This window comes from Sesamum indicum, linkage group LG15 (genome assembly GCF_000512975.1).
Source record: "Sesamum indicum cultivar Zhongzhi No. 13 linkage group LG15, S_indicum_v1.0, whole genome shotgun sequence".
Taxonomy (NCBI): Eukaryota; Viridiplantae; Streptophyta; class Magnoliopsida; order Lamiales; family Pedaliaceae; genus Sesamum; species Sesamum indicum.
This window is the reverse complement of record NC_026159.1, coordinates 4,774,307-4,787,401: the sequence shown is the minus strand read 5'-3', so window position 1 is coordinate 4,787,401 and position 13,095 is coordinate 4,774,307. Positions and strand designations below refer to the sequence as shown.

The window sequence follows — 13,095 nt, the reverse complement described above, 5'->3', positions numbered from 1 at the left end:
TCGTTTTCTTGCAGCCTATGGCCATCCTTGTGCCTCGGGATGAATTCATCGTATTTGGCCATCCAAATTTAACGTTGGAATTACACAAAAATTAGTTATTTTTAATGGGACTCGGAAGATTTCTGGACCTCAGAATTGGATGTGAAGGATCTTGTGTTTTAATTTAGTTATATATTTTACTGAGATAATTATATTTATACTCATGATTTATAGTTTATTAACATAAATAATTATATCTTTTGTGTAATTATAAAAATCACATTTGATACCAAAAAAAGAATAGTTTGTGTTAATGTTGTTGACGATTTTAGAAAATGTATGTGCAATTTTCTAAAAATCAATGATCGTTTGTGTACATAACGTTGATGTGTCTTGTAGACGTAGGAGTAATTTTTCAAAAAATAAAAGTAATTAGTGTAAATAAACCATAAGTCATTAGGTATAGATGTAATTATCCTTATTTTAATTTTTAAAAAGAATATAAATCAATCATATGACGTCACATCCATTTTATTTCTTTCTTTCTCTCTCTCTCTCTCTTTGTTTTCAGCGGTAAGAATATAATTACATAATATCTCAATAAATTAATCAATATATTACTATAATTATAAATAATAAAAATAATAAACTTACACAAAAAAGATAAATTTCCACAAGTAAAAGATCATATATGTATTCAGAGAATTCTCATCTTATTTTTCAACTACAAAGCTTGTCTACCAATTCTTAGTGTTATTCTCAGAATTTCAAGAAACAAACATGATAAATGATTGATCAGATCTCAATCAATAAGTAGTCATGGAGAGCTCATCTTGGAGTTGGAATCGTATTAGAGAGAAATAATTGGCCAAGTCTGTTAAAAATATTAAATATTAAATATTAAATAATTCTCCTCTCTATCAACGTCATACGACCCTTACTAATTGGCAAATGATATGCAATTATGCAAACATAACACGCTTGCAATTTATATACTTGCAACTTGAAGATATGACAATGGAACTCGACTGGAGAGGCATCACCTCTTTATGTGATCGAGTGTCTAAGTCCCCAAGTACATTGCAGACCGAAAATCGGGATGGTCCAGAGTCTAGACTGGATGAGACAATAGAACAAGTTTTGTAAATTGTGCACCTATGCACATTACCGGCTCTTGATGGAAAAAAAATGGGAGGTTTTGGATTTGGTCATACATCAGCTAGATATGATGTTTTAGAGAAGAAAATCTATGCTACTGACTTGAGCAGGGCACTGTGTACAGTTTCTCGAGTCGGCAAAGCTGGAATAGCGCCTCTCTCCGTCACAGTCAAGGCACCACAAGCATTAGCAAATCTCAGAGCATCTCTCAGCCGACCTTCGTCCTGCAAAAGATTATTCATCGAGATTGTGTTGGGTGATTAGTACTGGTTATTGAAGTTTTCTTAGATGGAGATTAAATGGACTAAAATTCGACTCCGGTAAAGAAGATTTATCACCAAGTAACATTTGAAACTGTTTTTGGCACTTGAAGAGCAAGAACAGTGAGAGGTGATAGAACTATCTAAATATACTAGAAGGCAAATCCGTAGGTATATTACGAAATGGATGAGTGTACGTACATATGAATACAGTATTACCAAGTACTGAATAATTGCAATTGTTCTTGGTTTTCTCAAGCTTAGACAATGATATCCGGTCTAGAATAGTCTTAAATTCGTATTTTGCAACATTTAGAGTCATCTGTTGTAGCTATAAAATTTTACCTGTAGCAATGAGGTGTCAGAAGCTAGCTGTGATAGGATTCCGGCTACAAAAGCATCGCCGGCACCTGTGGTATCTACAGGTTCCACCTTCAGACCCTTCACTCTTCCACTAAACTCCTGGAGAAGGCAAATCCAAGAATGATTAGAAACTCTGCCACAACAAATCAAAACAAATGTTTAAGAAAATGATGAAAGAAAAATACTGCATGCCTTGCATTATTTAATATCCTGCAGTTGTTATAACATCAGGGTGAATTTTTTAAGCACTGTCACCTATTAGAGAATGAACAAAAATAGTGGGATTTTACTAAGTTTGTGAAGGACTCGAAGTATAGACAGCAGACCTTGGTGTAATATCTGCAACCGTCAGGACCTTCGGTCACAAGGAGTAATTTCAGATTTTGATGGTACAATTTGCGAACAACGTTATCGTCATATGGGTCTTCTCCTTGTGTTAAAAAGCATATTTCCTCCTCGCTGATCTGATGTTTGCATCATCGAAACGTAAAGGTCAACATAAATGATCTGTATAACAGATAAGTTATAAACATTGGAGGCTATATGGTAATGAATAGGTTTGAGACTACCTTAATTATATCAGCGGTATCCCAAATGCTAAGGATGCCTTCTCTAGCACTTTCTGCAGACGGCCACAAAGGAAGTCTCAAATTGGGGTCATATGACAAGATCACACCGGCATCCTTCGCAGCTTTCGCGGCAGCAATGTGGGCCGATTTACAAGGTTCTGTAATCAAGCTAATCGAACCATAGTGGAATATTTTGGCCTGGAGGACATCAACAATCAACCAACAGATCAATCCTGCTCCGACAATATGGAAATCTAAGACCTTAAAGTTACAAGAACACCTCAATCTTCAGTTGAAGTTCACATAATGAAATAATTGATATACTTTTTTAAACACAACTCGACGTGTAAAAGTAATATGATTGCCTTCTCGCTTCTCCTTCCATCTTAACTTTCTTCAGCAATAATTTAGCTTCTGATAGTTAGTGTTGTTACCTTCTTAATCAAATCCAGGTCAAGTTCGGACTCCTGGAGTAACATATCAGCACTGGGATTGCGATAAAACATGAATTCGCGTTCTCCATCCTTTCTGAGAGTTACAAATGCTAAAGCAGTTCGAGCACCAGGATCAAACCTCATTCCTTTATTATTTACGTTGTTCTCCCTTAGAATATCAGCAAGCATGTAACCAAATTCGTCTTCACCAACCTGAGCAGAAACCAAAAAGAAGAGTATGTAACCTTTCAATGTTTTGAAATAATAAAAACCAACTAAAGCAACAAGAACTACAGTAGTTATTGCTAGTTGACTGTACAAGGAACTTTGGGATGCACGAAATACCTTGCCTATGAAAGCCGATGAACCACCAAGACGGGCAATGCCAACTGCAACATTAGCTGGTGCACCACCAGGAGCTTTCTTAAACGCCGGTGCTTCAGCCAAAGAGAGTCCACTTGTCGTTGGTACAAAATCAATAAGCATTTCGCCAAAGCAAACGACGAGAGGGGATTCATCCGATTTCAATGGTCCATTACCACTTTCTAATGCTTTCCCTATAAATTAAACAATTAGGAAACCAACATATCAAGCTGATAGATCATCAAAACTTCCCTTCTTGATTTAAACAACTCAATGCATTCCAAGACATGCCAAAGACACTTCCTGCATGAATCTCCTTTGTTATTCAAATTATTCGACATGTTTTTAGCACCCACCACCTAAAAGGCTAAAACATGCTTAACCGCACTAGTAATTAGCTAACTATGTTGTTAAACTAATTCCACTTTGTATCTCCTCATAGTAAAGCAATTTTAGCTAATCAAAGCTAAACAGATTAGCCAAGGTACAAACACAGAAAATCACTACGAGAATAACTTATTTTCACCTTGAAGCCTGAATCTTGCTGGAGACAATGAAGAAAAAACTGATGCTTTGACACTCTTTTTCCAGAGAAAAGAAGATGGGCTCAAGAACCGGAGGGACGGCCCAGAAGCTTGAGGACTCAAAGAAACAGAGTTGAAGCTGAAAGCAGCACAATGAAGAGCCATTTATCCACTTTCAGGACTGGGAAGAAGAAGGGAACGAAAATTCACTGATCCACTAAGAAAAATCTGCCCCAATTAATTCTTTCTTGGCGTTAAAATTGGTGGTCTGAGAAGGGGGAAAACGAGCAGACAACATGGGATTCATCGAACCAAATAAAGAATCAGCAAAAGTTCTCCAGAAATAAAAGATAATTCTTGGAGAAATCCATTTTTTTTCCTTCTAAAAAGAGAAAATAATAACTGGTTGGGGGTCGGAAGCGAGGGTACGAGGGGGGTTTTGCACTTTATTGGTTACTAATCCTGCGGAGAAAGCCAAGAATGAACGGGACAGCTTTGTTTTGATTTTGCTGTGTTGCACCAGCTGCTTTCATCTCTTTGGACAGCCAACCACCTCACACTCCTCAACTCTTACTGGGGATTGGACCCATTTTTCTTAATTCACAGAAGATTAGATTCGAGAAAACCTTTTCTTTTGGGAATAATTACACAATTTCTTTTATGAAGTTCGGAATAATTACATGTAGAGTTCATGTCATGTGTTTAAGAAATTATATTTAATATATCAATTTTTTTATTTTCATCTAATAGATAAATTAATATATTAATTAAAATTATAAAATTTGTTGATATCAGCAAAGAAAAAGATTTGAATGAAAATTCATATTTACCTCTTATTGATTTATTACTAACTTATTGCAAGTGAAATAAATTTTTCTAACAGAAACTACCATATTTATCTTCACATGCCGGCATATAAGAGGTATTTCTTCACCTTTATAAAGATAGTTTAGTTATAAAATATTTATTTGACCTACAATAAGTTTGTGAGTCAAGATAAATATAAATTTTCATTCAATTTTTTTGCTGATATCAACAAATTTAATAAATTTCATTAATTAATGAATCTATTTATTGGACGAAAATAAACAATAAAAGTAATAGGTATAATATTTTAAATCACATAACATCAACGTGTAATTATACCAAATTTTAAGAAGAATTTGATTTAATTTCAAACAATTGACATTTCACCCGTCAAATCCATATTTTGTATGTAAGTGTTTCATGATTATCACATATATCCCCTATTTTCAAAAAAATGAGATGTGTGTTAATCATTCAACTATTTAGTTTATTGCACATCGCATATAATATTTATAAATCAAGACCTATTTCAACAGCGAATTATGAATCATTTATTTTGAATTATATTTCATTGTTTTTGCATGTTCTGAATGGGTAATTTGTATATTCTAATGAATATGTGGGATTGAGCTTTTCGCCATTTTTTGTTTTTTTTCGTCCTATGAAATTCAATATGATCTTTCACTGTCCGATCTGTAGATCTTAATTTTGAACTCTCAAGCTATTTTTGCACATAATATGCAAATATAATTTGTGGGGTTACGATATCAAACACAATGGAACTACTTGGGAAAATTTGTATCTTGATGAGATAATTGGATAGATACAAGAGAATCCAAAAGATTTCGTAGTGTGGTGGAAGATAAAATTGGAACAAAAATAGACAAAAATGAAAATGATTTTTTATTTAAAGATGCAATAATTCATCGATCTTGAAGACAGACGTATAATTTGTGTATATTGACCCAATAAAATTGTACAAATATAGTCATCTCGAGTTTATATATTATTAAAAACTTAATAAAAATGGAATAGTGGAAATAATACCACTAATTTTGAATAAATAAAATCTATGGTGGATTGATTCTTGTGGACAAAATTGAATGTGAAATCTTCGTAAATATAAATACGATTGAAGAATTTCGTTTTAGATTGAGTTCGATCAGTGTATATATATAATTAGTATACAGTTCAAGAAAAATAATTATTTTATTATTTATTTCGAAATATTATTCAAATCGGACCCTGAACAAGATATGGATCATGCGAGCCCACATGAACCCAGCCCAAGAAAAGACAGGCTCACCTTTATCCGTCTAAACTGATTACCTAGCTTCTGAACTTGGCGGCGCACAATGCCCAACAACAGCCATTTAAGCCCATCATCAGCCCATCGCCATCCGAGGGTGAAGTGATGATGAGATTCACATGGCGCAATGCGCTGGCCCACACATTCCGTGAAGCGGCTTTAACTGAACCACGCCTTTGACAGGTACATGTCTCAATCATAAAACTGCCAGAGTGTGTTCTCTATGCCCACATTTACATTGTATTATTAGTATTAATAACTACTACTCTTCATTATTCCTTCTTTACCCTTTCGGCCCCAATCACCTGCTCCATGCTCCCACAAACCCTCACACTTGTCACTCTTCCTTGGCCCCACACTCTCCAATCAAATTCAGAGTTTTTCACACGTAATTTCTTAACCTATACAATAATATGAAAAATATCACTGTAAAAATAAAATCAACTTGTTGAAAATCAATCAGCATTTTCCAATGCTCCTCTCATAAGAGAGCAATGTTAGACGATGCGTTGTCTATCTGTTTAAGTAAAAGAATAAAAAATATTTATTTGCTGCACAAAATTCTGCTGCATTATTTACTGTTGTTCCTAAGTGATTGGTGATGCTGTGTACATGCTGACTTAAATATTTGAATGGTTCCTCCAATAAAGACATGCTATAGATTATCTTGAGAAAAATTATATGTGTTAACTTTATGTTTGTGCAGAGATAAATTTTAATTTTAATTTTAATTTTTTACAGAATTTGTGTAAAATTTACGTTATCAAAATAAAATTTACAAATTTCTTTATTAATTTATTGAATCCATTCTGGATTTATAGGTTTGTTGTCACTTGTCAAAGTTAGTTTGATTTTCACATGCATAGCTGCAATATTTTGACTAATTGGGTATTATGAAAATGCTGCATCCACATGAATTCATGTTAAAGAAAATATAAACAAAACCAATTTTGAATTTAGGGAGAATTCAACTTAAAATCTTTTTCAAATATACCTCATATTTAGTCCATATCTTATCAACTATCAAGTGATTGATTCTATCACTAACCATCATCAATTTTATGGATATATATTAAAATATAGTTTATTTAATTATCCAATACATATCACGGGCTTTATATTAATATTTTCAAATTGTAAAAATAATTAATGATCAATATACATGATATACGACTCCTATAATAGCTTAGCTATTAATAAATAATTCAAAGTATAGCATCGATATTTTTTTCTGCAAGTGTAAATATTATTTAATTAAATAAATTTAATAACTATAATGCTTTGGTTTTAGTAAAATTCCAAAGTTTAGTCAGCACAATCTCATCTCATTTTATACTAAATTAAAATTATAAACAAATTAGTGTTACTTTATAATGTTTCCATGTAAAATATTAAAGTCAAACAATTATTTACTCGATCTAAAATGTGGATATTGATATTATTTAAGCATTTACGTAGATGGGTCCCACTGTAACACGGCATATTGAGATGAGTATATCTGCATCACAGCGGATAACTGCTCCTATTAATTAAAAAGTAAATAACCTAATTTTCTGCAGAAAACTGAATCTTCACTCAACGCGTCATAAAACCGCGTCCCCCCTCCCTATAAATACATAGCCGCAACCCCTCCTGTTGGGGGAAAAAGCTCTGTCTCCTCTCTCTGCAGTTCTTTCCTTTGTCTTCTGCGATTTGAGTTCTTGTCTTCCCCCCTTCATCAATGGAGAAGAATTCAGCAGTTATATCGCTAACTCTAGAAGAAGAAGTCGAGAAGGTCTTCAGCAAGTTCGACACCAACGGCGACGGCAGGATTTCACTGACAGAACTCGGCGCCATACTCAACGGACTCGGCTCCGCGACCCCCGGCGACGAGGTGGCGCGCATAATGTCGGAGTTGGACACCGACGGCGACGGATTCATCGACTTGAACGAGTTCAAGGCGTTCCACTGCGGCGGAGGAGAGGACAGCAACAAGGAGCTGAAGGAGGCGTTTGACTTGTACGACAAGGACAAGAACGGCAAGATCTCCGCGAGTGAGTTGCACTCCGTGCTCCGGAGTCTGGGGGAGAAGTGCTCGCTCAAGGACTGCCGGAGGATGATCAGCTCCGTCGACGTCGACGGTGACGGATGCGTGAATTTTGAGGAGTTCAAGAAGATGATGACTAGGGCTTCCTCATGAATTCTAGTTACCTCCTTAGTTTCCTTCTTCAATTTCTCGGAATTTTAAGTAAGATTTTTAGGAGTAGCAGCTTAGTTACTGTATAGTCTTGAACGGCTCTCCATTTTTCTGGAAGCACGGAAGGAAGTTGTTGCCATTAATGTCAATTTCGGCGGAAAAAGCGGTGGTGGATATATCACGAGTCCGTTTCCAATCTCAATTACCTACTTTTTATTGCTTTTGCTTGTGATTGATTGGGTGGTTGGAATGGTAGCATTATCACTCAACGCGGAATTGGTAGATTTGTTGATTGGAAATTGATCGATCAACGCGCTTATCTTTTGAATGTGATGACAGGATGATCTTGTGCCTTTAATTCAGCCTCTGATTTTTTTAATGTATAAGTGGTGTTGGATATTCATGGCATTTTTGGCTACAAATTGGGAGTGGGATTCTATTCCATTTTCCATTTGGAGCAATTCTTGATCTAACCTTTGGCTTCTACCATATTTTAGTAAAATACGTCTCCATCCACTATTTTATGTTCTATTTATACAATTTTTTTATAATAATTTGAAAAAATTATACAATTTTTTCATATTATTTTTAAAAAATACTATTTATCAATAAAAAATATCGACATTGCGCACACAAATTTTTTTTAATTTTGAAAAAAATTACACATACACCAAAAAATATTAATAATATTACACAAACTATCTTTATTTTTTGCTGTAGGTGGTTTCAATAATCATACAAAAGATAGAAGTTGTATAAAAGATAAAATCAAATGTAAAAATTATTCTTATATTTTATTAGTTAAAATAGAGAATTACGACGAGGATCTGATCAAGTAACAAATTCTAAATTTGGGTTTGAATCCCAATAAATTATGGGTGTTAGTCTAATTTGAGATTATATTACTCTGCACCACATGGTTATTTCTATGTTACTTTATTTAATCAACTCTTGACTGGTATTGTAAGATAACGATGTGGTCACCATAATTCCATGTTTATGCTCTTGATTTTTGTATTTCGTTGTCCAAATGTTTTGTCCCATTTCCAAAATCAATTAGTGTTTGATTTGATTGTCTATTATGTCTTTTTCACATGTGATTTTATTAGGACAAGTAACTTATGACTCATGATTTTAGATCTTATTATAATATAAGTGTTAAGTGACAAACTAGATATATTAATTGTTAATTTGACGTTTAATAGAAATAATAAATTTATTAATAGGAGTTTTCGTTATCTTTATACATTGGCACCTTACTTGGAGAAAAGGGAAACTAAGGCGAAATGAAATAGGGAATATGTTAATGCTCTCTTAATTTTCTGTAAAAAGTCAAAGGGAAAAAGTTTTCGTAGGAGGGAGAAAGAACTTTACATTACATGAAAATTACGATCCATTTATCAAAGCAAGCTCACGAGAACTATGGTTAGATTGATCGTTATTATCTAGGAATACTGTCATGTATAAATCATAACCTGCAAATTCGAAGTCAAATTTAAAAATTCTTTAAGCACAAGTAGTTATTTCTATTGTAATATCAAGATATCAAATATTCAACTGAGAAAATTTTCCGTTCAAATGGTAGCTGTAATGGGAAGAACAAAGCTCTCTAGGAATATCTACAAGCAGAGGCAGAAATTAGGAAATCCTGGATTTGATTTTCATACCAAGAATTCATGTCCAATGGTTACGTCTCAAGTTGCATTTAGATTAAAGAATTTAAAATTATGAATTTCAGATCTTCAATAACAAATTCTTTGAATTTATTTGGATGGTTTTAAATTTAAAAAATTTTAAAATCTTTTTATTCAAATTTTGAACTCCATTTGATCGAATATTAATAGATTTGAAAAAATATTCATTTGAAATAGACATTCGCCTTTTCTCAGCAAGAATATATAAACGCTAATTCAGTAAATAAAAAAGGGCTTCACAGTTCATGTTCCTATAGAACATCAAAGGGCAACACATGCCACGCCATGCCATTCAATTATACACCCACTCATAGAAGCATTTGTTTACACATCTTCCTATAGAAGATCACAATTCCAACAGGATCTTATAATGCAGCTAAAAGCTTACACAGCAGCAGGTTGTTTTCACAAAGTTGTTACACCAACTACACTTACCAATAAAAGACAAACAAAAGGTGCTTCATGTTGGAAGCCCCACACACAGAATTTTACTATTTAATGCAGCACAAGACAACCCTGACGGAGATGTGTGGTAACTTGTGGACTAGTGGAATCATATCTGGCCTCCGGCTGTATGCTGTTATACTCGTCCTCTGGCTGCAAATTAGCTGCCTCACAAACAAGCTGCTTCACGTCTTGGAATCTCTCCTCTGACAAAGAAACCTCAGCAAGAAGCCTCCATGCATATTGTTCGGATGCCTCGTCATAATCTTTTCTGTGCTTAAGCACCATGTGCCCACTTATCTCCCAAGCAGCAGGGTTCACTTGAGTGTCCAGGAGCTCCTGGTTTACTTCTCCACAAGCTAGTTTCTCAGCATAACACTGCAATACATTGGAAGGGAGAATATAAAGTTTTCTTTTTCCAGGAAATATTGATCAAACTGAGGGGCTATATGAATTATGAAGTAAACTTTAATCTCACCTCGCACATCAAGAAGAGATAAACAGGTTAACAAATATAACTTAAGAGCATGAACACAATCTCTCTGGAAGTATATTCCCTCATCCCAACCCGTTTTCTTGTTAACAAAAAAGATTTTTGAGTATGTCCTTGTAAGTATATGTTGCAACTCATCGAAGCACTAATGTGAAGAAAAGGAAGATTCTGGAAGCAAAAACCACAAAGGGGAGAGATCCCATCACCACCAGCATGTATATACAACAGACTACTCCTGGGATATATCATTCCCAGTTTTTCCTTCTCTTTTTTGGGATGAAAAACTGAAACATAGCTAGTTTACTAATCCTCCCCAATCTATAGCTAAATCGAGACCCTATGTTCTGCTTCATGTAACAAAATAATTTTCCAATGTGTGAAAATGGTACACATGAGCATGGACTAATATTCCTGAAATACTTATAATAGCTTTAGCCTTGGCTTGAACATTTTCAACAATATCTAGTACTGGTTCTAGATTAATTATGCCATAGAAAAGAAGTATCAAAAGATCACCACTGTCAATTTTACCACCACATACTAATTTATTGCTCATCGAATAATAACAGACTCAATATTGCTGATTTTCATGCATTTGCAGGGGGTGTCTGCCTAAGGTCTCTCTACCAGTAGAATCCATATCAACATATACTTGTTTTAATATTATGGATAACAGAAAAACACCCTACTTCTCTGTTAGACACACAAATTCAGATCACTAGACACTACATTTTGTCTTGTATTACATTAATTGCATGCCACGAACAAATAAATACATTAGAAAAGGAGATTACCTGCGGTAGTAGAAAGATTCTCTTTCCACGATCAGAAATTAGTAAATTGAAAGGGATATTGTTGTTTTGAAGGGAAATGCAAGAACTGGCAACAGCATCACATAAATCATGCAATTGACATCCACCCTCAAAAACAAGACCTCGCACAGGATAATCCAGCAGCTTAGAGACCACCACCCCAGTTTCATATGACCCCTTGCTACTCATTGTTCTGCAAGTTGGCGCTTTCTCAATTGGAAAAGGCACTGACAAGTAGTATGCCTGTCATTGAAGATATACAGTTGAAATAACTTAGTTACAAGGCACCAACTCGGAGCTAAATGATATATCATAACAAACAGCTAACAGGATGCTCATGTAAATACCTGAAAGTGCAGGTGATTGATGGTGGCAAAGGCACCCAAACTGTTATAACCTACTCTGAAAAAGGGGTCTGAAGCTTCTTTAGCCAAGTGAAAAGCAAGCAGGAGGCTGTCCCTGTCTATTCTCTGGGGTAACTGATCCAGGACACGGGGTATCAGAAGCACATGTCCATACTCAATAGGACTCACCTGAATAATAAATTGCAAGTGTGTAAAAGGAAACACAAAAAATAAAAGACATTCAGTGCATCCCAGTAACCAGGGTTGTAGAGGCAGTAAAGTAACTTACATTGATTGCAACCACACTCGGTGAGTCTTTCTCCGAATCAGCAAGGGAGCTAGGGAAGTAAAACGATGTCTTGCCTTTGTTTGGCTCAAATCTGAAGAGTACTTCCTCTTGACCCACTTTAGTGAAATTAAATTTGTTCTCATCAAAGGGCTGAAGAACCTTGTCAATACGAAATTCTGTTGGCCGTTTCTTAAGGTGACGTCCCTCATTCAGCTGCGCAATGAAACCATACTTCCCCGGAATGACCTTTGTCTCGCAGGAGGTCACATCATACCTAAAAAGCCCCCTATTCATACGATTCTCCCACTGTCCTAGCAAGAGATTGTTCAAAGAGGACCTTTGAGGACACCGTCCATTACAAGATCCATGTATGTCCTCAACTCTCTCATGCTCATCATTCTTGAAAGCATATAGAGGTAGCTTGGAAACTGAAATGAGCACAGGAAATAACATGAAGTCTTAGTAAAAAACAAAAACCACATTAGTTTCTCTTCAAACAAACTTTTCATCACTGTCGTTGGATTTCGAGCGAATTGCTTAAAAACAATGTCTGCACTAATTCGCTCAGAAAAGAGTGCTCAATTCAGTAATCAATTTCTATAAGGCAAAAACCGTTATAAAATATGCATGTATACATAAGTTTAAATTGGGCTACACCATAACAAGCAAACAGACATGAATAAGCAACATGAAGAAAGGCAAGACAAACAGTTACATACATGGAAAAGAAATAATAATTAAATTTCATAAAAAGAGTCGCTAATCAATTGACTTACTTTTTTTTCTGAAGACTAGAAAACTTAGCTTATTGTCAATTTCAGAACTGAGACCAAATAAAACCAGGCATAGCAACGAAAGCATGTACCAGGCAAACAGCAGTCTCCGAGGCAATTGCGGCCGCAGCCCTCAGCCCTGCTTTTGAGGTCTTCCGAAGAGCCACTCTCTTGGTAGTTGGAAACCACCGTGGGCACCCTCTTAATAGTCAACATCCTCTCTATACACACCATAGGACGCTATAATATGCCTCTCTCTCTCTCTCTCTCTCTCTCTGTCTGTCTCTCTCTCTCTTCCTGTGGA

General features: G+C 35.1%; 3 protein-coding genes across 3 annotated transcripts in view; 1 reads left to right on the top strand and 2 right to left on the bottom strand.

The window, feature by feature from the left end:
• On the bottom strand, positions 932 to 4,254 carry LOC105177887 (probable fructokinase-6, chloroplastic). Its single transcript, XM_011101172.2, has 7 exons — positions 3,653 to 4,254; positions 3,109 to 3,320; positions 2,764 to 2,976; positions 2,330 to 2,527; positions 2,087 to 2,224; positions 1,743 to 1,859; positions 932 to 1,361 (listed from the first exon to the last, which is right to left on the bottom strand). The coding sequence occupies exons 1-7, from the start codon at positions 3,813 to 3,815 to the stop codon at positions 1,227 to 1,229; spliced, it is 1,176 nt and encodes a 391-aa protein (XP_011099474.1). The 5' UTR covers positions 3,816 to 4,254; the 3' UTR covers positions 932 to 1,226.
• LOC105177886 (probable calcium-binding protein CML18) lies at positions 7,392 to 8,304 on the top strand. Its single transcript, XM_011101171.2, has one exon. The coding sequence runs from the start codon at positions 7,487 to 7,489 to the stop codon at positions 7,943 to 7,945; it is 459 nt and encodes a 152-aa protein (XP_011099473.1). The 5' UTR covers positions 7,392 to 7,486; the 3' UTR covers positions 7,946 to 8,304.
• The window catches only part of LOC105177885 (GDP-L-galactose phosphorylase 2), a gene marked incomplete in the record, with an annotated part of 3,686 nt that continues 469 nt past the window's right edge, over positions 9,879 to 13,095 (bottom strand). Inside the window, 5 exon segments of the mRNA XM_011101170.2 lie at positions 9,879 to 10,458; positions 11,368 to 11,628; positions 11,733 to 11,918; positions 12,019 to 12,446; positions 12,884 to 13,095. Of these exon segments, the coding sequence (XP_011099472.1) occupies positions 10,132 to 10,458; positions 11,368 to 11,628; positions 11,733 to 11,918; positions 12,019 to 12,446; positions 12,884 to 13,025 (1,344 nt within the window).